This window comes from Rana temporaria, chromosome 2, assembly GCF_905171775.1.
Source record: "Rana temporaria chromosome 2, aRanTem1.1, whole genome shotgun sequence".
Lineage (NCBI taxonomy): Eukaryota > Metazoa > Chordata > Amphibia > Anura > Ranidae > Rana > Rana temporaria.
In genome coordinates, this window is record NC_053490.1 from 449,972,823 (window position 1) to 449,998,841 (window position 26,019).

General features: G+C 46.0%; 1 protein-coding gene across 1 annotated transcript in view; it reads right to left on the reverse strand.

The window, feature by feature from the left end:
* The window catches only part of LOC120927668 (myeloperoxidase-like), a 55,386-nt gene that overhangs the window by 16,894 nt on the left and 12,473 nt on the right, over positions 1–26,019 (reverse strand). The window contains exons 5-10 of the mRNA XM_040338489.1: positions 23,014–23,143; positions 18,878–19,084; positions 16,465–16,780; positions 12,976–13,136; positions 8,866–9,118; positions 5,151–5,321 (exon numbers count right to left, since the gene is read on the reverse strand). Of these exons, the coding sequence (XP_040194423.1) occupies positions 5,151–5,321; positions 8,866–9,118; positions 12,976–13,136; positions 16,465–16,780; positions 18,878–19,084; positions 23,014–23,143 (1,238 nt within the window). The remainder of the gene's footprint in view (positions 1–5,150; positions 5,322–8,865; positions 9,119–12,975; positions 13,137–16,464; positions 16,781–18,877; positions 19,085–23,013; positions 23,144–26,019) is intronic.

Here is a 26,019-nt window from a genome sequence, read left to right on the forward strand (position 1 = left end):
ATTTCTATGTTTATGTCGCTGTGAAAATGACAATAGTCCCAAAAATGTGTCAAAAGTGTCTGATGTGTCCACCATAATGTAAGCAGTCACGAAAAAAATTGTTGATCGCCGCCATTAAAAAAAAAAAAAAATTATAAAAATGCTATAAAACTATCCCCTATTTTGTAAACGCTATCAATTTTGCGCAAACCAATCAATAAACGCTTATTGCGTTTTTTACCCAAAAAAAATTGCTGACCAGCGGGCACCAAAAGGCTGAATCAATGTTATTTATCAGGCTAGAATTTCAGCACTGCACGCTTTTGATGCAGAACCTGCTTTTGGGATGGTATATAGACTCCTAGTAAATGAATGAATGAATGACTTGTATAGCGCAACGCATGCGAAAGTAAAGGATAAGGGGAGCCGAAAAAGGGGTTAAGTATTGTTAGAATTTAGTTTAGGTCAGAGGTTCTTTTTTTTTTTTTTTTTTTCAATTAACAGTTTTTATTAGACACGAGGTAACCCCCGTGCCAGAAAAGATACGGTACAAGGATGCCATCAGAGCATCAACAGAAAAGAAAACAGTGCATAGCATATAACAGTACAGTACAAGGCAGGTATCAGGGGGAGCTCAATAACTCCACTCGTAAGCAGCCAACCTAAAAACACAAGCTGCCAAAAGACAAAAGTAAGCACGTGTAGAACAGACCCCTGAGTAGCAGAGGCATAGGAGGAAACAAAAAAGAGGGAGCCAAGAAAAGGGAAAGAAAAAATAAGAGAGGTGGAGAAAGAGCAGAGGAAGGAGACTGCAAGTGCAGATAGACAGGGAGAGAGAAAGAGGGGGGGGGAGGGGTTAAGGGGTGGCTCGACTCATGGCTCAAGGCGGATCCTCCCGACGATGCCATTCCGCCCAAACTGCATCATGAGTGTCCAAACTATCACGTAACCTGGCAGTCATTTTTTCCATTAGTTCAATATCTTTGATCCTGGCGTAGAGGTCAGATTGAGAAGGGGGTGACAGGCGCTTCCAATGGAGGGCAACTAGGCATCTCGCAGCCGTCAATACATGCCTCAACAATTTCTTGGAGGACTTGGAGATCCGCAGGGCTGAGACTCCTAGTAAAAACAGTTTCGGGGACCAGGGAACCAGCACTCCCAGGAGGCGAGACAGCAACTGCTGGGTCTCCGTCCAAAACGGTACTATCTTGGGGCAGGTCCAGTAAATGTGGTACAAGGTTCCCCTGGCTCCCTGACAACGCCAACACCTGTCTGAACTGGATGGATAGATAGCGTGGAGGATAGCCGGCGTCATGTACCAGAAATACAATATTTTATAGGCATTCTCCTTATACAACGTACAAAGAGAGCTTTTAGCCGCCTGGGACCAGATCGTCTGCCACTCTGTCTCCGAGATCTCCTCCCCGAGCTCCCTCTCCCATCGCAGCATGTATGCATGCTTACCCTGGGTGGGGAAAGAGCGAGAGTTCAGCAACCGATACGTATCAGATATCAACCCGCGTCGAGCCGATCCCTCCAGTACCAGTTTTTCGAAAGGCGTTGGCGCTGAGAATTGGAGCCCAGGGGCAAATGATTGTGCATAGTGTCTTATCTGCAGATACCCATAGAACACCTGGCGGGGTAGGTCAAATTTCTTTTGCAAATCGGAAAACGATAGGAGTTTCCGTGTTATGGGGTCCACTAAATGGCCAAAATGAAAAAGATCACGCGACGCCCAAGGCGACGACATCTGATGGGTCAAACTATCAGGCATCCTGGGGTTGAACAGGAAGGAGGTCAAAAGAGACCGCTCCGAGCTCAGGCTATGCGTCTGGGACAGTCTGCGCCAAAGCGTCCTGAGGTGAAGCATGGGCCCCAAGAGTCGGCCCGGATCCACCTCCGCGCCTGCATTCCATAGTAGGCTATTCGGGTGTGCGGGAGCCATCCAAATTTTCTCGATTTGTGTCCATATATTATAAGAGCGCTGAGGGAACCAAGAGGCAACGGCGTGCAGCTGAGCTGCCTGATAATATTTAAGCAGGTCAGGGAACCCCAATCCCCCGTCAGTGCGGGATGCTGTCAAGACCGTCCGTGGGACTCTGTGTCGCCCGTAATTCCAGACGAAGCGGACCAGATCCGCTTGGAGCTTACGTAGGTCCGCGTATGGGACTGGTATGGGCAACGTCTGGAATAAATAGAGGAGTTTGGGAAGGATGACCATCTTAACAGATGCCACCCTACCCAAAAGGGAAATGTGATGGGCCCTCCACTTCTGAAAAAGTTCTCTTATGGAGCGATAGAGGGGGGGGAAGTTGGCCTTATATAAAGAGTCAAAGGACGGGGTGATCTGCACCCCCAGATATTTCAGCCCCGCTGTAGCCCAGTGGTAGGGAAAGCACTGCTTCAGATGTCGAACCTCCTCGTCGGGGATGTTAATGGGGAGAGCTACCGACTTGGCCGCATTTATCTTATAGCCCGACAGGGACCTATATAGATCGAGTTCAGCGTGGAGGTTAGGCAGGGAGATTCTAAGTTGGGTCAGGGTCAGAATAACGTCGTCTGCGAAAAGCGCCAGCTTGAATTCTCTACCCCGCACCAAGACACCCCGGATATCCGGGTTCCTGCGAATTGATGCCACCAGGGGCTCCACGCAAAGCGCGAACAGAAGCGGCGAAAGTGGGCATCCCTGGCGCGTTCCATTTGCTATCGGGAAAGAGGAAGAGTGGGCAAAGGGGGTCTTAACCTGAGATGTAGGATTCGTATAGAGGTGCTGTATGGCCTGCAGGAAGGGGCCGCAAAGTCCTATGTGTTTTAACGTGGCAAACAGGAAAGGCCAGCTGAGGCGATCAAATGCCTTTTCTGCATCCAAACTAAGGGCTAACGACTCCTGGCCCTCCCTGTTCACCACATCTATCAGGTCGATAACCCGTCTGGTGTTGTCCCCCACTTGGCGGAGAGGGACAAAGCCCACCTGGTCCTTATGAACCAATGAAGGGAGCAGCACATTTAGACGCAGTGAGAGGAGCTTGGTGAAAATTTTTAAATCTGAGTTAAGCAACGCGATTGGCCTGTAGCTAGCGCACAGCGAGGGGTCCTTGTCGGGTTTGGGGATCAGAGTTAGAAACGACCGCTGCATGTCCGAGGGGATAGGGGTCGTTTGAAGGAAGGCATTAAACAGCTTGCACATGCGTGGGAGGAGGATGGGGAGAAACGTCTTATAATATTCATAGGGGAGACCGTCTGGGCCAGGGGATTTATGTGCGGGCAGGGACTTAATGGCAGCCGTGAGTTCCTCCTCTGTCACAGAGGTGTTAAGGGAGAGGAGGTCAGCAGGCTGGATCATAGGGATTCCACTGTGTTCCAAGTAGTCACGCAGATGATCAGCCAGGTCAGGGGGTGAGGGGTCATGCGGTATGTCAGGGTCGCTATATAAGGCTGTGTAAAATTCCTCAAAAGCCCGAGCTATGTCCCGAGGGTGGGTCAGAAGGCGGCCCGTACTATCCTTAATCTGGTGAGGGGTGGTCATGTGGGAGCGTTCCGATAGCTTACGCGCCAGCAGAGAGTGAACCTTATTTCCCTTGTCATAGTACCTTTGTTTTAGCCGGAGTAGGGCCTTCTCCACCTGGCCTAAGGCCAAGTCCCGAAGTGTTGTGAGTAGGCATACTATCTTTTTAAGAAGGGGTATGGATGGAGAAGTTAGCAGTTGGCTCTCTAGTGTCCTCAAGTCCCTCTCTGCCTGCACTTTAGCTGCTTTCGCATCCCTTTTCATGGCCGAGGAGAGCGCCATGCAACGACCCCGAAGGACTGCCTTATGGGCCTCCCAAAGAGTGGCCAGGGAGACGTCCGGGGTATCGTTTTCAACAAAATAGTTTTGCAATGTCTTCTGCATTTCCAACCTAGAGGGGCTATACTGGAGTAAAAAGTTGTTCAGCTGCCAGTGACAGGGCCTGTGGTTAGGGGCACCCAGGTCCAGAGTCAGGACCACTGGGGCGTGATCAGACCAGGAGATCGGTAATATTCGGGCCTCCCTAGTAACACGGAGGGTGGCGTTGTTAACAAAAAGGTAGTCTATACGGGAGTGCATGCGGTGCGGAGCAGAGTAATATGTAAACTGTTTATCCCCCGGGTGAAGGGCGCGCCAGGAGTCAAACAGGGCATAACGTCTAGTAAGCTGGCGAAAAAGTTTAGAGTCTCTGTGGGCCTGGGTCTGTGGGTCCGACGGGTTCAGGACCAGGCGGTCAAGGGCCACCGACTGGCACAAGTTGAAGTCTCCTCCAAATAGCAAGTATTCGTTGGGTGACCGGAACAACCGCGCAAGTACTCTAGAGAGAAAGTGAATCTGGTGGGTGTTGGGTGCATATAGAGTGCATAGCGTAACTGGTTGCTGCTGCCAGAGGCCCCTCAGGATGATGTAGTGCCCTCTAGGGTCAATAAATGACTCTGAGCATTTAAAGGGGGAACCTTTCCTAAAAAGTATGGCCACTCCCGCTCGCTTTCTAGGATTGAACGCCTGGAAAATCTGGGGGTACTGTCTGGACGCAAACCCAAAGGAGTCCCCTTTGTCGAAGTGCGTTTCCTGGAGAAAGACAACGTCCGCCCCAGAATGCCTGATCTCCCGCAGTGTAAGATGTCTCTTCCGATTTGAATTTAGGCCGTGGACATTGAGGGACATAATCTTAGCCATGGTCATGGGTATGTGCAAGCAAGAAGGTACTTATCTGATCCCGCCGCGAGGATATGCCGGGGCCCGCCTGGGGGAGACGCCATTCCGCAGACACAGTCCGGACAGCCGCCAGGAGCACGAGCCGAGCCACGGGAGCAAGGGAGGGGAAGACAGAGGTTCTTAATCTTTACTATACTAGGAGCCAAATAAACCCCAAGAAAATGTTCTCAAAATGTCAACCATTGACAAATAATAATGGCTGTATAATTCATTGTGGATGGTCTTCACTGGTTATTTAAGATTTAGTAACAATTTCTTACATTTGTATATAGATGTTTAACTAGCGCCAGGGTTTCTACGCCTCAGAGCTTTCTCTGTGTAAGCGCAATGTGGTGGTGTTGAGAATTTATTCAATGCAAAAAAATGCATACAAACATGAGTCCCTTATTAAAGAGATATTTTGATCCTACTGGTTTAGGAACATAAAGCATATTTGGTTTCATGTTACCTGGTAGGCCATGTTCTCTCCCTCTTTGTAAATTGATTGCTGCTAAATCGAAACCAATACGCTTCACCATTTTAAAGAGGCGTTCCCTTAACTCATCATCCACAATCTGATTTTGTTTGTTTAGTTTGGCAGAATTGCCCATCATACCCCGAAGGAAAGGGTCAATTCCATCTGCAAGTAGGAAACAGTGGTAGCATTGTAAAAATTAAGGTAAGATATTAATAAAGTGATTGTTAACCTTTGCATTTTTTTTAACGCGTTATACTTACCTACTCAGTGCAATGGTTTTGCACAGAGCAGCCCCAATCCTCCTTTTCTTGGGTCCCTGGCATTGTCCTCCTCCCTGCCGAGTGCCCCCATAGAAATCTGCTTGCTCTGGATTACATTTGTGTGTGCTCACTTCTGAGCCAGCTCTGTGGGTCCCCTGGCACACAGAGTGTGCCAGGGGACCCACACTCTGCCCCCTTCCCTTCTCCTCAGCTGTGATTGACAGCAGCAGGAGTGAATGACTCCCATTGCTGCCCCTCTGTCCAGTGAGGAGGGAGAAGGCTGAAAGAGTTGCTGCTCTCGTACACATCGCTGGAGGGGGGAGGTTCTGAGGTAAAAGCAGCACACTGAAGTTTTTTTAACTTAACACATGCATTAAGGTTAAAGAACCTTCAGGCTTTAAAACCACTTTAAAAACAGGGAGGGAGTTGGTAAAATTTGCTTTGCTTGAATTATATTTTGTATAAATTTGTGCTACTCTAATTTCATAAATTACATATAATTCTCTACCAATTGTTTCTAAACCAATGGAATATTTACCCCCAAGGACAGATTGACAGATTCAAGAGAGGGCAACTTCTTCTTTAGGTAAGTTTATGATAACAGTTTTTGAAAATAATAATAAATTGTACATAAAATAGATATCAGGCATTTTAAAACATGTGGGATTGTTTGGAAACCATTTACATGCAGTTAGGGTTCTTAAAGCGGAGGTTCACCCTAAAAAAAATCTATATACCATTACTTCAAGCATACTTCCGACATCTACAGTATGCTGTTTTTTTTTTTTTTTTTTGCCGTACATACCGTTTTATTGTTATTTTCCCCCCGGCTTCCGGGTTCTGGCTCCCGCAGGAGTGGGCATTCCTATTCAGAGGTTAGAAGATTGACGTCTAGTGAAAAACTTCCCCTAGCGCATACGTTTTCCGTAAGTAGTCGGCTCTATATGGCGCCTGCGCAGTCAGCTCTACACGGCGGGTGCAGGCGCCATATATAGAGCCGACTTGCAGGTCGGCTACTTACGGAAAACTGTTGACGCGCCTTATGCTCCAGGGGATGTTTTTCACCAGACGTCAATCATCTAACCTCTGAATAGGAACGCCCACTCCCGCGGGAGCCGGAAGTCGGGGTGAAAATAACAATAAAACGGTATGTACGGCAAAAAAAAAAAAAAAACAGCATACTGTAGATGTCAGAAGTATGCTGGATGTAATGGTATATAATTGTTTTAGGGTGATCCTCCGCTTTAAGGTACACTTCAGATTAGATGACCCACCAGGAAGTACTGTACACAGTCAACACCGGCTCCTATAAAGTGGTTAATACTTGAATGCAGATGTTGCACAAACAAGCAAACTTTGCTCAATAAATCAATGAAAGTTGAAAAAATATGCTGGAAAAAACTCAGTAGATATACCACGGGTTCCACACTGCAGATCCTGGGAAATGCTGTTCATCTCTAATCTCAGGTGAAGACACTCCATCACAGTGCAAGAGTGCATTTTCATTAGTTTTGGATTACTCAGCATTTCCCAGAACCTGCTGGAAAGATGGAGATGTCATCCTCGTCTGGGGGCTGGGAGAGGAAGTAAGATTAAGGAATAACTTTTCCCCTCACGTTTCCTTTTTTAAATTTATTGCCACCAATATTTGTGGGGGTCTGATATTTTAAACAGACCTTGCTTTTTAGCGCAAGGTCTGTTTTAATATGTTGAGAAAACTAGTGCATAGAACAGATTACTTAATAAGCTTGTAGGCAGGTGCAGTATGCTTTCTCTACTGTAGGGTTTGCTCATCCACAGCGGTATTACAGTTGGAGAGGAAGTCGAGTGGAACATGGTTCCTCTATGGTTTCCTGGGTCACTGGGGAAGCTATCCGATTGGTGTCACCCTGTGTAACTCCAGCAGCCATCTTGGGTCTAGCAGAGCCTATTTAAAGTGATACTAAAGGCATTTAAAAAACAAAAACAAACATGTTATACTTACCTGCTCTGTGCAGCAGTCTTGCTCCAAGCAGCCCCGATCCTTCTTTTCTGCTGCTCCTGGTCCCTGGTTCCTCCTGCTGAATGCCCCCAGAGCAGCTCGTAACAGGGGGCACCCGAGCAGGCACACTACTGAGCCACTGCTCTGCATGTCCTTTCACACACAGACCTGCGGCTCCACCTACCCCACCCTCTCTCTTTCCTTATTGCCTCACTGGCTGTAATTGACAGCAGCAAGGCTGGAGAAACATACTGCTGCACATTGAAGGTTGTTTGCATTCTATGAATGACGGTAAATAACATTGAGCCTTTAAAACTATTTTAAGACCTTGGCTTCCAGGCTTGGCGTGCATTTGCAAGTAGGTAGAGTAAGGACAGGTACCCCATCTGTTAGGGATAGAACTAGCAGCAGGGATAGGTTTCTGACGTAGAGGAAAAGCATAGGGATTGCAACTTCCCTGGATATCTTCCCACTTGAGCACGAGATGTCCAGTTCACATTCTGCCCCTCCTAACATGTGCTGTTGGTTCGTCTGAAACCTGCTCTCTACACACTGTTGAAACCCGTAAGTGTTCCCGGTTGTGCTGTCTTCCCATGGGGTTTGTTGTGAACTGTCTTTGCATTACTTTAATACAAGTACTTTATATAGCACTTGGACTGTAAGGCCCAGATTCTTGTACACCGGGCGTATCTCTGCGGCGGCGTAACGTATGCGATTTACGTTACGCCGCCGCAAGTTTTTCAGGCAAGTGCTTTATTCACAAAGCACTTGCCTGTAAAGTTGCGGCGGCATAGCGTAAATCACCCGGCGGAATTCAAATTCGGCGGGTAGGGGGCGTGTATAATTTAAATGAAGCGCGTCCCCGCGCCGAACGAACTGCGCATGCACCGTCCGTAAAATATCCCAGTGTGCATTGCTCCAAATGACGTTGCAAGGACGTCATTGGTTTCGACGTGAACGTAAATGACGTCCAGCCCCATTCACGGACGACTTCCGCAAACGACGTAACTTTTTAAAATTTTGACGCGGGAACAACGGCCATACTTAACATTGGCTGCGCCTCATATAGCAGGGGCAACTTTACGCCGGGAAAGGCCTAACATAAACGTCGTAACTTTACTGCGTCGGCCGCGCGTACGTTCGGGAATTTGCGTATCTAGCTAATTTGCATACTCAACGCGGAATTCGACGGAAGCGCCACCTAGCGGGCAAAAAAAAAATTGCAGTTTAGATCCGACGGCGTAAGAGACTTACACCTGTCATATCTAATGGATATCTATGCGTAACTGATTCTAAGAATCAGTTGCATAGATACGACGGGTCAGATTAGGACTTACGACGGCGTACATGTCGCTGCGCCGTCGTAAGTCCTTTAAAAATCTGGGCCTATGTGTTATTGCCGCTGCACCACACTGCACCCCACCTACAATCTGACAAGCAACATTATTATAATGGGCCAGTTTACCTTCTTTTACTATCCTCCATGTGGAAAAGAAAGTCTGATGAAGAGGGACAGTAGGATTTGTTTTATGGGGCCGATATCCATTTCCTAGACGATACACCACTGGATGCACCATAGTGTGCCCCATACGAAAAGCAATAGTGAAAACATTTGACACTCTTGGGTCCTCCTCATCATTATAACCGGTATATGGAGGTAGAACATGAGACATCTCACTGCCCAGCAATAGGGGAAGCCAATCCTTGTATGTAATTTTCTGTTAATGAGAAAATAAGTCACATACATAAACAAATGAACAGTAAGACAGAGAGAGATATACGAAGGGTACATAGCTAGGAATTATATATATTCAGAAATAGAAGTGTTAATAGTTTATTTTTATCAATTAACAAAATGGAAAGTAAATGAAAAGAAGAGAAATTCAAATCAAATCAATATTTGGTGTGACCACCGTTTGCCGTTCTTTACATTGAAGATATTTCTTAAAGCGGAGGTCCACACAAAAATGGAACCTCCACTTTCCGTAACTCTCCCCCCCTCTGGTGTCACATTTGGCACCTTTCAGGGGGAAGTGGGTTCAGATAACGTTATAATACAGGAATTTGCACCCACTTCTGGGCATAGACTCCCGCGTCAGTGGCGGTGAGGAGGCAGAAGGGGAGCGGTGCTCCAGCGCCCTCTATGGACGAACTGCCACTGCATGGCATACCTCCCAACTTTTTGAGATGGGAATGAGGGACACCTATCAGCAAAAGTATGCAGGCATAGGACACACCCCTTGCCACGCTCCCTTAAAGGAGAATTGTATAAAAAAACAAGATTGGTTAAACCCAGAAGTGCTTTTTTTACCACTACTATTCCTTTATATTGGCTTCTGGAATTTACAAATGCAGCAATTTAGGAATCAGATGAAAGGTTTAGGGCTGGAAAACACTTTTTGATAGATAAAAAGTCCATTATATATACAACTATATAGATCAGACCAAAATGAGGGACAAATGAGGGACAGAGGGACATTGCTCCAAATCAGGACAGTCCCTCCGAAGCAGGGACAGTTGGGAGCTATGCTATGGGACAAAACATTCAGTTCATTTATCATATACTTTGATGACTGCAGCCCATTAACCATTTCCGGACCGCCTCATAGCAAGTATACTGCTACAGGATGGCCCTCCTGCAAAGAATCAAGTATATATATATATAATAAATATTGTGGGGGGGCGCGCACGCCTGCTTCACAGAGGAGGAGCCCAGGCGCATGTCTGGCAGACCCAATGTCTGCCAGCCACCTGCGATCGCGGTATAGAGAGGCAGAACGGGGATCTGCCTAGGTAAACAAGGAAAATCCCCATTCTGACAGGGGACAGCATGGAGATTTGCTGTTCCTAGTGATCAGGAACAATGATCTCTGTGTTGTTCCTGTCAGCACTTTCCCCACACAGTAAGAAAACACATTGAACCCATTGGGAACACATTGAACCCTTTGATCGCCCTGATGTTAACCCCTTCCCTGCCAGTGTAATTTATACAGTAATCAGTGCATTTTTTTTTAAGCATTGATCACTGTATTGGTGTCACTGGTCCCCAAAAAGTGTCACTTAGGGTCAGATTTGTCCGCCGCAATGTTGCAGTCTTGCTAAAAATCGCTGATCACTACCATTACTAGTCTATGAATGCCGAGTGTATGACACAGGAGCGCGCTCGCATGGTAACCCCCTTTGGGAGAGAGCTTCCCAAAGGGGGTTATCTAATGCGGGGAGGAGCCGCGAGAGCTGCCGTGGGACCCCAGAAGAGGATGTTCGGGGCCACTCTGTGAAAAACTAACTGCACAGTGGAGGTAAGTATGACATGTTTGTTATTTAAAGCGGTTGTATACCATTTCTTTTTCACTTTGACCTACAGGTAAGCCTATAATAAGGCTTGCATGTAGCCACAGATTTCAGCGGCGCATGCGCTCTGAGTTACTGGCTGAAAGGTTCGGCAGACGCAGGACCTTTGCCGGAAAGAAGTATCACACACGCATGCATGGGAGTGACGACATCACTCATAGCACCGGAGCCGCGATACCCGGAAGACATCCCTGAGGGAAAATATCCGCCCCCTCGGCATGGCCCGAGATCACCTGCTGACGCCTCGTTCTAAAGTAAGTATTTCATAATGAAATGCCTTTTGCCCTACAGATTTAAAAAAAAAAATTGCGGGTTTACTACCACTTAAAAAAAAAACCCTGAACCTTTTGTGCACAGGTGTCAAACACAAGGCCAGCGGGCCGAATCTAGTCCTCCAGGCCATTTAATGTGGCCCTTGCACCTCTCCTGCAGCTGCAGGAGAGCTCCAGCCCTCCTCTGGTCCTTCTTCAGACCCTTACTTTTTGCTTTCAAGCAATGCATCCACCTTCTTCCCCGCAGCAGCATAAGGAAAGGGGGGTGCACTGTGATGTAAGGGAGAGTGGGGGACTCAACTTCTGATGGTGGGGTGCCTCTTGACATCTAATGTAAGGGGAGGGGAGGCGCTGGACATCTAACCTTACAGATACAACCGGCCCTTTTGTGTAGGGTGACCAGACATCCCTAGTTTCAGGGGACAGTCCCCTGATTGAGCACACTGTTCCCGGACCAAGTCTGTCCCTGGTTTTGTCCCCGGATTGGATTTAATAGGGGGCAGGGGCAATTTCAAAGACAATCAGTGCAGAATTAAAATAAAACAAATTGAATTACACACCCCCGCTCCACCGTGCCTACTAGCATAGGGGGGTTGTATTTTTTCCCATTATCTGTGCCCCTTTCTGATGATCATGTGCTAGTCGGAGCGGAGGAAATATTTCTTCAGTTTCGGGCGCATGCCCATTCAGCTTCGCTCGCATGTTCTTCTGCCTTGGCTCAAATCCTGGCCAGCCACCTGCCTATCTCCTTGCCTTCCCTGGCGGAGTGATCTTCCTCCGCTCCCCATCCAGTAGTAGCCGGGGCCCGAAGAGTGATGCCGCGGACACGCGATCATTTTTCGGGTTGTAAAAAACTACGGTTTTTAAAATGTAATTTAAAATGATTGTGTGTGGGCTTCAGAGCATTTTTCGGGTTCTGAAAAACGGGCAAAAAAAAATTCTAACATGCTCTATTTTTTTCACGACGTTTAAACGATGTCGCTTTTCGGGTTGTAAAAAATGGTCGTGTGTGGGCTTTAACGACGTGAACAACCTGCGCATGCTCAGAAGCAAGTTATGAGACGGGACGGGTTTTACCAGACTCGTTCTGGTAAAACTACCGTTCGTAATGGAGTAAGCACATTCATCACGCTGTAACAGACAGAAAAGCGCAAATCGTCTTTTACTAACACAAAATCAGCTAAAGCAGCCCAGGGTGGCGCCATCTGAATGAAACTTCCCCTTTATAGTGCCGTTGTATGTGTTGTACGTCACTGCGCTTTGCTAAACGATTGTGTGTAGGCAAGGCCGTTTTAATGAAGAAGTTGAAAAAAAACATTGTTTTTTCTAGAGCCTGAAAAACTTAGTTTTTTACAACCCGAAAAATGGTTGTGTGTACGCGGCATAAGACTTGAGAGGCTGTGAGGCTGGCGGCGACGGGCAGAGAGTCGCTGATTGTTGCCATTACTAGTAAAGAAAAAATATGTCCCCGGATTTAATTTTAAAAATCTGGTCACCTTACTTTTGAGGGCAATCATAATGCTGATGCGGCCCACAATGAAATAGAGTTTGATACCCCTGCTTTAGAGTCACTTTAATCGTTTTTGTATGCTGCCATCTTGTGACAATTTTTTGTATTGCATGTTATTTTCTGTTTTCCCTTCCTTTTGTTTGTGTGGGCTTCTGTTATCCTTCCTCCTCTCAAGACACACATTGGAGCTAGTAAAACAAACAAACACATTTTTAACTGCCTTAAACACTTCTATATCAAGTCTACCACATCTTATCGTATTGCCTTAGCATTCTGCATACAGGAAAGACATTTGTGAATTCCAAGTGCTTAGTGAGTTCAGCTAAATGATGAAGATTGTCCACAGTGATTGTCTCTGTTATATTCAGGCCATATTCAAGTATAGCGGTCTCAGGAAGAAATAGTCACTATCACAATGTTTGAAGTCATTATAGTAACACACCTGTAAAATGCTCCCTACAATCTGGCGGGTCTCTTGGTACAGCCTCTCCCCAGACCAATGAGGGTTTAATTTGTGGAGCTGAGTGGCAATACGGTTATGTTCCCGAAGAAAGAGTGTGTGAAATGTTGTAAGACCAAGCTGTTCACTCACACGAGAATCTCCTGTAAAAAGTCAAATTAATTAGAAAACAGACTGACATTTGTATACAGTATTATACTAGGTGAATTTAAAGAATAACTCCACCAAACTGTATTAATAATGGCATATAACGCCAAATGGGTTGTGAGGATTTAAAATAACATAAACATGTGTTCTGGAGAATACTGTACTGCTGTGATTTCTTCATGCCTGTGGCATACACATATGTGTGAGTTTGAATTTCATTCACTGATAGTGAAACCCGCTTTCTAAACATGTATACACAATGTCCTTAAAGCGGGGGTTCACCCTATCGACGGGAAAAAAACATTTTTTTTTTCTTTTACCTTTAAATCAGGCATTGTAGCGCGAGCTACAGTATGCCTGTCCCGAATTTTTTCCCCCCATACTCACCTTGTAGTCGTCCATCGAAGATACCGGGGAATGGGCGTGCCTCTGGAGACGGAGGATGATTGACGGCCGGCTCTGGCGCGTCACGCTTCTCCGGAAATAGCCGAAATAGGCTTGGTCTTCACGACGCGTGCGCATAGCCTGTGCGCACGCGCCGTGAAGAGCCGAGACCTACTCCGGCTGTCTTCGGGGAGAGTGACGTGCCAGGGCCGGCCGTCAATCATCCTCCCTCTCCATAGGCACGCCCATTCCCCGCGGGAGCCGAAATCTACGATGGACGACTACGAGGTGAGTACGGGGTTAAAAAAATCGGGACAGGCATACTGTAGCTCGCGCTACAATGCCTGTCTCGATGGTAACATCAAGTACGAGAGGGTGAACTACCGCTTTAACAAAGTTGATGGACCAGACATCAAGGTTTCCAGGGACGGTCACCGGACGGGGACCAAGTCTGTCCCCGGTTTTGTCCCCAGATTCAGGGCCGGATTAACGTAGAAATAGGGTGACCACATTTCAAAACTGCCATTCAGGGACACACCCCCTCTCTCACCTTCCCCCAAAAGAGATGAGGGGGGCAGGGGGAAATGTAGTCCCAGGGTTGTGCCGCTTGCCACCAGATGCAGTGCCGCTGTCACTCCCTCTGCATGAGCCACGTGCGTAGAAGGAAAGGAGTGGCATCACTCTCTGGAGAGTGAAGATCGCACCAGTCCCTGCTGCTTGCCGCTGGGTGCCGGAGAAGGAGGAGGTGCCGAGGTGGGTGGGGACAGCAGTGCTGTACTAGGCGCAGGCCTCACTGTCTGAGAGTAAATTGTCACTGGTTGCAAGATGCCAGGCAGCGCTGTCCCTAACAACCAGTTCCGGAAATGTAGTTATCAGTTAGTAGGGGGTGACTGTGTCTATTTCATTCCGGGACATTGTATTGTCCCGGAATGAAGGTGCCCGGGACCCGGGACAGACATGTCAATTGTGGGACAGTTCCGGGCAATCCGGGACACGTGGGCACCCTACGTAGAAAGGCCATGCTGGCTGAGAAACAGTCTGGTGGCTCAGATGCTGATGTCCCCTGATGGACGGTCCCACTGCCGCTCCTGCTGCTGTTCAGTGGAGGAGAGGCAAAAATTGACTGTGGAGGGCTGAGACAGGTGAGGACAGTGGGGGAGCAGGGGTCAGAGCTGATGCAGCTGCATGGAGAGATGGAGAGTTTAGCTGTTGTGGGGAAAGGGCCAAAATGTGGCTGCAGAGATAATCTGTGAGAGAAGGGTACAGAGGTGAGCTATGGATGTGGGGGCAGAAGTGTTCTCTGTGCATAGCAAACCTCTGAGTCCTGCACTCTATACCTAACATCCTCTTGAATATTATGTAGTCCTGTGCCCAGTGCTCTGTGTATTATGCAGTCCTGTGCCCAGCGCTCTCTATATTATGTAGTCCTGTGCCCAGTGCTCTGTGTATTATGCAGTCCTGTGCCCAGCGCTCTGTGTATTATGCAGTCCCGTGCCCAGCGCTCTGTGTATTATGCAGTCCCGTGCCCAGCGCTCTCTGTATTATGTAGACCTGTACCCAGCGCTCTCTGTATTATGCAGTCCTGTGCCCAGCGCTCTCTGTATTATGCAGTCCTGTGCCCAGCGCTCTCTGTATTATGCAGTCCTGTGCCCAGTGCTCTGTGTATTATGCAGTCCTGTACCCAGTGATCTGTGTATTATGCAGTTCTGTGCCCAGCACTCTGTGTATTATGCAGTCCTGTGCCCAGCGCTCTCTGTGTATTATGCAGTCCTGTGCCATTTGCCAATAAAAAAAAAAATATGTCCCCCGGATTTAATTTTAAATATCTGGCCACCTTACAATAAAGTGTAAATGCACTTATAAAGTACTTACCATTAATGGGCCCCAATAACCTTCACAGCAGCTCTAGGAAGGCATATACCTACCTGCAGAGGCGTAGCTTGAAGCTTGTGGGCCCAGATGCAAAAGTTGACCTGGCCCCCTGAGCTGTTCTCACTCTGTGCTCCTCTCCATTCAGGAAATGGCTCACAGTTTGGCCCAAGCTAATAAGAACGGAGGGGGGTGGACCGTGGAAGGCAAAGTGGAAGCCCAGTACTTGAGGGTGGCTGTGGGGTCCTTGGGCAGTTTGGAGCTGGACTTTGTGGAGGATATGATAATATGACAGGGGCCCCCTGGAGCTAGGGGTGGGGTTGTGATTGTGACCCCTGCAACCCCTTATGCTACACCCATGCTTACCTGATCCCCACAGCTCCACAGAGATCTTTGCTGTATGTCCTGTCTTTTGCAGTATGAAACAGTTGCACCAAACACTACCAACTCCACACCTAAACCACAATGCCAATATGTCAGAACTGAGAACCACTGATCTGTACTCTACAGTGTGATGCCAACCTTGCTGATCATTGTAGGCTCTACAATGTGACATACTTTTGTAGGCAGAAATGCGCCTATGCTCAGGATATTGTAAATAGAAAGGTGCAGAGAGGATCTGGAATAATCAATGAAGAACTGTGAAAGATCTGCCTTGTGTAACACAACATATCAAATTCTTTAGTTATTGTAATTTGTAACCTTACTTTTGTTAATGCTTAAAAATTCAATAAATATTTTCCTTTTTTCTCTTTAAATAATAATTAAAATAATTGTAAAAATGCACAAGTAATTAAAACTGTAGCATAAAGCAGTGTTAAAATGGGAATGCCCTGAAATGCATTGGAATTGCAATGTTCTTGGGGAGAGAAAGCAAAAACATGGAAACTGTTTTCTCCTCGGTTTTACAGAAAAAAAAAAAGAAATAAAATATATATTTGATTCTCATGTGCACATATCCCAACTGTGTTTCATGTAGTCTAAAGATGATCTTATTGGAAATAGTTGTAATGGCAGTGATCTGTTACCAGATAAAAAAAACGTGTCATTACGAGACCACTGTAAACCCACCTGCCAAGAAACAAGGAATTCCAGCTGATGTGTTTGTGATGGTACATACGTCTCCATTATTTCCACTAAATGGAAGAAACGATCGCCCATTGTCTGTGTAATTCTGGTTAATAGCCAATAGCCCCAGATTGTTGGTAGTATTACGAAGCTTAATAGCAAGAGCCAAGTCACTGCCATACACTTGACTTCCATCAACAAATGACGTCAAGACATTGATTTGCTCCCGTAGAGGAGTGACCAGATTGCACACAGGTGCTGAGCGAAAAAGTGGAATACAGTCACTCTGGTTTTTTATCCTCGAGTCATTTTCCGGCACCTGCAAACAAGATACAGTGTTACTTTGTAATAAAACATGCACATGTATCTACAAAAACACTCAGGGCTCTTTCACACCAGCGGACCGTATGTTTGCATTTCATCCATCTGTTTTCGGATGAAATACGGACATACATGTATTCCTATGGGATTGCGGATGTCAACGGATGAACATCCGCTGACATCCGATCTCATCGGTCCCTGCTATGGTCCGTTTCTGCAGACGGAGAATAATCCTATTTTTCTATCCGTCTGCGGATTGGATGAACATGGACAGATGGTCCGTGTTCATCCGATCCCCCCATAGAGGAGAGCGGAGATCTGTCATCTGCTGGCTCAGTGGGGATCAACGGAGAAATCACCGCTGAGCAAGCGGAAGATAAAGGTACGGATCCTCACGGGATCCATACATGTGAATGGGCCCTCAGTATTATTTCTCTTTACCATTCTCTGCCAGAAAACTGGCATTAAGGCTTTACTGAATTCCCTGTAAGTGTCATCGTGTCTGATTGCATGGTACAGATATAGTGCCCTCATTTAGTTAGGCTGCTAGGCTAAATATACTGCAGTCAGTGGAGCAGTGATCTATTGGGTTTGTCTGGTCAGTGTTTGATTGCTCTCACCTGCTTCTGGAAAAAGCATCCGGAATGTAGGTTAGAGAGAGTCAAATGACCAGTATGAATAAATATTTATCATGCCCCAGACAATCACTGTAAGGAGGAGTCCAGACGGTGGCTGGGGAATTGATAAATGTTTCCATAGTGTTCTTTCCTATCCAGGAAGGGTTCTAGTTCTCCTGGAGCTACTGCCCCTGGGAGATTTTCTGGGACAAGAAATGGCAGTGTGGGCCTCATCAGGAACTGGGCTGAGGGCCTGGAGGAAATTGCTAATGGCTTTTGCTGGAGGGCACTGTCCTGAAGTCCTGGTCTAAAGATGGATCTGTTAAATCCCTCACTAAGGGCTCCATTTACACTTGCTTCGGCCTCAACACACATTAAAGCGCCTACCGCTTCAACATGCTTTTATTATGTGTTTGTGATGCTTCGGTGGTGCTTCGAAGAAAGCTTTGGTGATACTTTGGTGAAGCTTTAGTGATGCTTTGGTGATGCTCTTTTGAAGCTTGGCAGATGCTATGTGTGTGTGTGTGACGATATCTCATACCTGTAATTTCTCCAAAACAAAGGGAAGCTAAAGCTGAATTAAAGCCTCTCAAAAGCTACAGATGCTTCAAGCAAGCTTTGCCAAAGAGTTCTGTGGAGGCTTTGAAGATGCTTTGAAGCCCCACTAAAGCAACATTTTGAAGCTATAGCAAAGCAAAAGCAAGGTGTAAACAGGACTGTAAGCTAACCAGGGGCTTTGACTGGCATTTAGAGAGCTTTAACAAAGCCTGTCTGAAGCCATGTTTTGAAGCAAGTGTAAACTAGCCCTAAGGGTCTACCTGTGCAAGTTGAGTGGCAGACAGCTACTGGGACATTGTGAGTAAAGCTGGCCATACATTATACAGTTTTCTTATTCAATTTTTAGCTTTAACTCCTGTAGTTACTGTATGTAATTATGTAGCTACTTATATACGTAGTTACATATATAGTTAGTTTGGTTGAAAAAAGACAATAGTTCAACCAAAAGAAGGGAACACAATACAATCCTACACCCTACAGTTGATCCAGAGGAAGGCAAATAACCCCAGCAAAGCATGATGCAATTTGCTCCAGCAGGAGAAAAAAAACATCCTTCCTGATCCCCCAAGAGGCAATCAGATATTCCCTGGATCAACTTTACCTATAAATGTTAGTATCCATTAATATTATGTGTATCTAGGGAAGAAGGGCAATTTAAATTGAAAGTGTTTAGGTTTGACTTAATATTATGGTTTTGGTAAATCTAAAGGAAAATTGTACAAGAAAATTGTATAGTGTATTGTCAGCCTTAGACCTGAGTTGGGACTGTGTGTGTGTCTGCTTCTGTAGGAATTTTCCACTAAGAATTTTTTTCCTCCTGTTGGTGGCTGTTTTCATTTTGGAGTATCCTGTGACCCTAAACCCCTCTCCTGTTAAAGTTTTTCATCAATAAATAAACAGTTTTTGGCCAATACCCTTACCGGAAGGGGAAAACAGGGATGTGTATGGGCACAGCTGGTTTCGCAGTCCACCCCTTCAAAGAATCCTGATCTTGCTGGTGTATCGGGAGAGAGATCAGTGTCATGATCTAAGAACTGTCCCCATTGCATGAACATGAGAGATCTGTCTTTATCCACCGTTGGTAAACTGTTATTGTAACTGACAATCTGATTGGATACTGCACGCGCCTGGGAAAAAGATGGGTAACATTTTTAGACTGAGTCCACAAAAAAACAGCAACAGTAGTAGAAAAGATGGCAAACAATATCTAGAGCTTATGTGCCTTGCTGAGCTCAGATCAACTCCACTCGCCCCAGTCAAGAATTCATCTGCATTTCCCATTCATTGCATGTGTTTATATTACCTAGAAGAGTGTTTACCGGTATGATCTGTACCTTCATATACTGTATATATTTGAAGTAGAAGTAAAGGCAAAACTTTTTATTTATTTTTTTGGATAGAGCAAATAACCACTGCCATCTTTGGAGATTTCTACCATTGCAGAGATTTCTCTTTACTCCCTGTCCCATAGCCAAACAGGAAGTGAGAGGAAATCCCTGAAAATGTAATGGAATTCCTTGGGTACCCTCTAATACTTTTCTGGGGACAACCCAAAATTTGTGAATTTCTTGTACTTTCACTTTCAATGAGATGGGTAAACAGGAAAAATTGAGAGTGTGAATCTCCTTAACGGGGCACAGACGGCAATAAAACCAGACCGGCGTTCTAATCTCTCCTCACTCTACCCCAAAAAAAAAAACGGGGGTAGGGGAGGGGGCCCACTGTGACCTTGACTCACCCTACACACATGGATGGTACGTTCGGGGATGATTGTTGTAGTGTCGGGGGTCCATCTTTTCATCCAGAGGGCATCACATTGGGGGGGAACTGCCATTGACAGGAGAAATGACAGCTATATCACCGCTCCTGTGGCCGGGCCGACACCTCTGGAGAAAGGATGCTGGGAATGCCCATGCAGTAACTGCTCAGACAAGGTTTCTTTTGCTTTTGGGAGATTGTCTGAGCTATCACTGCACTGTCATTCGCGGCATGCCTCTAGATGAGAGAAATTGGCCCAGAAGAAAAGTGAGAGAAGGGATGATTCTTCCACACAGAATGCCAGATGGATCAAGCAGCCAGGTAAGAAGCACCAGTGCCCCCTCCCTCACTGACTGGCAGTGCCCCCCAATCTTCCTTCACTAAGCACCAGGACTCCCCACTAAGCACCAGTACCCTCATCTCCCCCCACTAAACACCAGGACACCCCCCCCCCCATCTCCTCTGACTGATGCTCCCTTTTGTCTCCCTTAAAAACAAAGCTGCATTTTCTTAGGAAGGTATGCAGGGTCAGGGGCAGGGGTTGGGGGCCCCATCAGGTAGGCTGATGGGGCCCTGCCGTAACTGCCAGCCACCCACTGCACCAATCACCCTTGACTGTCCCTCTGTGTCATCCCTTGGCCCCCCTAAGTTTAAAAAAAGAAAAAAAATACAAACAAATTCAATTGTAAAAGAATAATAATAAAGAACTACTGACACTGTCCACTACCCTACTGACACTACCCTGCACATACTACCCACCGCCATACACTCTGCACTCCTCTCCTGCACATACTACCCACCGCCATTCACTCCATACTCCTCTCCTGCACATACTAGCCACCGACATACACGCCGCACTCCTCTCCTGCACATACTACCCACCGCCATACATTCCTGCACTCCTCTCCTGCACATACTACCCACCGCCATTCAGTCCATACTCCTCTCCTGCACATACTAGCCACCGACATACACTCCGCACTCCTCTCCTGCACATACTACCCACCGTCATACACTTCATACTCCTTTCCTGAACATACTGCCTATCTCCATACACTCCCCACTCCTCTCCTGCACATATTACCCACCGCCATACACTCTGCACTCTGCTCCTGCACTTACTACCCATCGTCGTACACCCCATACTCCTCTCCTGCATGTTCTACCCATAGTTGTACACCCCATACTCCTCTCCTGCACGTACTACCCGCTGCTGTATACTCCACACTGAACATTCCCTATTTGACATTACCAAATACTGCACTATGCAAGTCATCTCAGACTCTACTTAACCACACCCCATTTTAAGTCACGCTCACTATTTAGCGCAATTTCAACTACACCCACTTTTCGCTGCGCGCGCCACATTTCTTTGTTTGCCTGTGCCTGGGGCCCACTCTTGATCTTGCACACGGGCCCACTCATTTCATGATATACCCCTGACCTACCTAGTAACTTCACCACTCCCGCCTACCATGATATAATTGCACATGCTTAAGTAAAGAGTGGTCTAAAGTTGTTTACTACCCTCTCACTGGGCTACCAGGATATGTAGTCCCAGCGTCCTCGTTTTAGTAGGGGATGCAGAGATCTCAGAAGGATTCTCCTCGTTTTATGAACAGACATGATAATGCATTTTTTTTTATGTATACTGTAGTAATGAAAGATCTACCATCTTCACTAATGACCAAATGTATCTTTGGCATAACAGTATTCTGCAGACTGGAGCAGTGGTTTGGGTCAAATATTTAATCAGGGGTCAGGCTTATGTACCGAAGGCACAGCTCCCAATTGTCCCTGATTTCGAGGGACTGCCCCTGATTTGGAGAAATTTCCCTCTGTCCTTCTTTCCCCCCCCTCATTTGTCCCCCATTTTGGTCTGATCTGTATAATTATATATAAAATGCACTTCTTATCTTTCAAAAAGTTTTTCCCAGTGCTAAACCTTTCATCCAAATTCTAAATGGCTGCATTTGTAAATTTTAAAAACCAATATAAAGGAATAGTAGTGGTAAAAATAAACCCTTGTGGATTTAATTAACCTTTTTTTGGTTAATACTTCTTTGAGGGTGTGTGGCAGGGGGCGTGTCCTATGCATACATACATTTGCTAATAGGTTTCCCATTCCCATCTCAAAATGTTGGGAGGTATGCCTAAGGACCCAAAGATATTCTGTTTAGTAAATTGTATACATAACAGCATAGACTTTGACCAAGCACCCATACACACAAAGCACTTTTTTTGCTTTGAAAAGCTAATATCAGGGCTCAAAATTTCAAGTCCTGAGCCACTAGCCAGGCCTCAAGAGTTACTCGCCACCAGTTGCCCCACCTAATTCATACACTGCCCTGCGCCTAATTGCACCCGTAAACACGCCCTCGTAGATTATCTCATGGAATGACAATGTTTTATGCAGAATCAAGTTACAAAATTAAATATTACCAACAACAACTTTAACAAAATGGGACAGGGCACTGGGGGCAGACCAGAGGGACAGGGCACTGGGGGAAGACCAGAGGGACAGGGCACTGGGGGCAGACCAGAGGGACAGGGCACTAGAACTGGGTCTCTTCCCCATTCTCTTGCTTTCTCCTATGCAACTCCCATCCATCCTCTCTCTCTCTCCCATTCATCTCATCATCAGGAGCCTGTGTGTGCGGCTCCACGCTTGCATGTCCCCACTTCCCCCTTTTATTCAGGCTGGCAGAGAGGAGAGGAGCTGCAGCACAGCGGGAGGGAGTACAATCCAGCGCTGAGATCCACACAACTGCACAGCCATTCACACCATAGCACAGCGCACACTGACAGCGCACAGCACACATTGAGACCAGTCTGTTCACAGTGCTCAGGCTAAACTTACATAGAGCACACGGAGAAGAAAACTGCACAAACTAGAAGGCTGCCACTCTCATGTCAGGGCAACTTTCAGTGAGTGCTGCACCGGAGTGGTAATTTTTGCAATCCTCCACCTCACTCATTACTTTCTGCTCACCAGCTACATTGGTCGGGGCCCGGGGGAGGGGGGCAGGCTCAGAGAGGTCATACTGTTAGGTCCTATGGCTTAATGAGAATTGTAAGGAGAGCACCTGTGTACTGCTCTGCCTGTGCGCAGCTCAACAGATTCCTTTTCCCGAGCATGCACCTTTCCTCTTCGGCCGCCAATCTCATCGGGACTCTAAGTGTAGGCACAGATTGGAGGGAGATTGGTCATGCAGCCCTGTCATCACTCGCCCCCAGCTTAAATCCACTCGCCAAATGCTAGTAGGCGAGTGGAAATTTTGAGGGCTGCTAATATTACCTTGGGTAGAAGGAATCCATTGATAAGACGGCTTTCTGTCCAGCCTTTAGGAAGGAAAATCCCATCTTCATACTCTGGTGAAAGGAGACGTTTATAGCCTGTGTTTGAGGCACCAAGGTTTGGGTTTTTCCTACAAATTGAACATGAGAACCAAATCAGCATTTGGAAAAACCAATGGACACTTTGATAATAAAGACAACAAATGTCAACTCACAATTTACTAAGACTGTATATCAAGTTTCTTGCACATTGATTAAACTCGTGCAGGGCCTGCATTTTTTTGAACTCTCTTTAAACCTTCAATCTATCATCCGATAACTGCAAACTATACATTTTCTTAAATTCCATTACCACTTGTAAAGGAGCACTTTATCCAAAAGCAATATTGGAGTGGCAGCTGCAGGAAGGACTGAGCATTGATTGGCTGTTAGTGCAGGCAAGGGGCAGAACCTACCCAAAGCAACCAGCCAGGAAGATTTTTTTTGGCAGTTGGTCATTCTTAGCACTGTCTATTAATCCGGGTTGCAGAGCACACTATAATTGGCTGATGTGCAGCCTAAGAAAGGAAGATGCTGCTTGGAGCCATTTGGAACTATAGGAGATGTAGTCCCCAAGAGTCAGGCTCTATCCAACTAGGACCGAAAGGGATTACAAGACCCAGAAGAACAGAAAGCTGCTGGAGGGGGAAAAGGAAAGAGAAGCCAGGACTGGGGGTAGACTCAAATGGGATGTGGGAGGTGACCAGAGACTGCACTGCTGAATTTGAGAAATGCCTGCCTTGAGTCTTCCCCCGCAGTATTGAAGAGAGACTGGGCTACCATATCTACAGAAAGAGCCAGCTAGCCCGGAGCAGTGATTTTTTAAATGCTTAAAATAAAACATAAAAAAATACCAACTCCTTTAAAAGATGTAGCACCCTCTAGTATACAAAGTTTGTAGGAAAATTTAGTTGACTCACAGTAGCCTAAGTGAGTCTGGGTAATTGCTGTGGGTTCAGATTTAGGTCAGGCAGGAGGGCTAAACAGGTCATTCTTCTGCCACCTCCCCCTGGTTCTAGAAACTATGAGAAAGTTCCAGAAGCTAGTGGGCGGAGGTGATGGGGCAGTGATCTGCATATTTATGAGAATCTGATCAATCCCGGGGCAGAAGCCCTGGCAGGGTGATTGGGTGGGCTCAAAAAAATGGAAGATCCTGGCCAGCAAAGTTGTTGTCAAAAGGAAAATGGAGGGTTAAGGCTGGAGTCAAGAGGCCTGTGAGGGAACTCCGAGGCTTGGGGGATCTGCCTCCAGGCTGAAGCTGAAGAGGGAGAAAAATAAGAGGCAGAGAGATCAAGATTCAAGGGACAGTGTGAGTACCTCTACCTTTCACTCCCAGAGCTAACCATGTCACAGCTAACAAAAATCCCTTGTTCTTGGACATTTTGTATTTTATCCTGAGGGGACAAAGAGCTCCTACACATAGTTGATACTTTGCTATTTTCCACCAATTTTTTATTTCTACTAAGGGGACATAGAACTCCTGCCAGAAGATATCTGCTACTGTTCCATTAAGGCCTGGCATTATTCCCGATGGAGTACAGTCTAGGAATAATTTTCGCTTCAAATCATACATAGAGAAGTTGCCCTAATCCTGCCTGTGAAGGACCATCTCTGTGATGTACAGAAAGTTCTGCAGCAGCACTAACATTTTCAAAATTTTAAATTGCCAGCAAATTACTTTGACAGCTGTCACTAACACCGTCTTTGTTTAAAAAAAAAAAAAAGACCCTCTCCAACAAACTGCTATGTATTTTATTTTGGGAGACCTTCTGAGGGATTTGTCTGCTGTTTTTTTTTCTCTCTTTTTTTTTTAAAGCTGGCAGTAAATGTCAATTGCTAGCAATTTAAGCGCTACAGGCCGGAAGAATTGGCTGCTTAATGACCAGGCCATTTTTTGCGATTGACAATTGCACGGTCATGCGATGTTGTACCCAAACAAATTTGACGTCCTTTTTTTCCCACAAATAGAGTTTTTTTTGGTGGTATTTGATCACCCCTGCAGTATTAATTTTTTGCTCTATAAACAAAAAAAAAAAGCGATAATTTTGAAAATAAATAAATAATATTTTTTACTTTTTGCTATAATAAATATCCCCAAAAATGCTTTTGAAAAACAAATTTCTTCATCAGTTTAAGCCGATATCTTTTTTCTACATATTTTTGGTTAAAAAAAACTGCAATAAGCGAATATTGATTGGTTTGCGCAAAAATTATAGCGTCTACAAACTATGTCAAAGATTTTTTTTTTTACTAGTAATGGTGGTAATCTGCGATTTTTAGCGCCCTCCTGAGCCATACCAGGCCACATGCCCTTAATATGGGGGGGGGGGTGGATTCCTTTCCAGGGGTGACCCCCTCAACTGGCAAAGCACCCTGTCCCAATGTTGATGAGGAGAAGACCTATTCCTCTTTGTCTTCAAAAAAAGTTGTACCCTCAAAATAAAGACACCCAAACAAATGAAAAGTAATTTATATAAAATAAAAAAAAATGCCCCTCGTAAATCCGTCATCTATCATGCCGATTTGCTGAAAAAAACCCCCCTGTGACCCATATCTGACCAATCCTAACATCAGCCAAATGACAAGTATATAAGAGAAGGGGAGGGAATAATTGTGACATAATCCATCCAGTTCAAGCAACAACATTTGACATCATTGAGCAAATATTGCCATGGCCGTATTCGGTGAATGTCATTGCCCAAATATAGCCAGTGACCATATCTGGACTGTGATGTTATTGCTATGCCCATTCCTTTTCTTAAAAGGAGTCGGGATTCCCCATAATGTCAATGGTTCATAGGAGCCAATGACAGTAGGAAACGAATATACAGAAGCAATAGAAATACTGCTTCTATAGATGATGCACAGCTCCTACCGAACAGGGAGCCAAACGAACTAATGTTCGGGCTTTTGTCCGAATGCTAAACAGCCTCCTCTAACAGAATGTATTATTTTTTGGGGGGTTCAT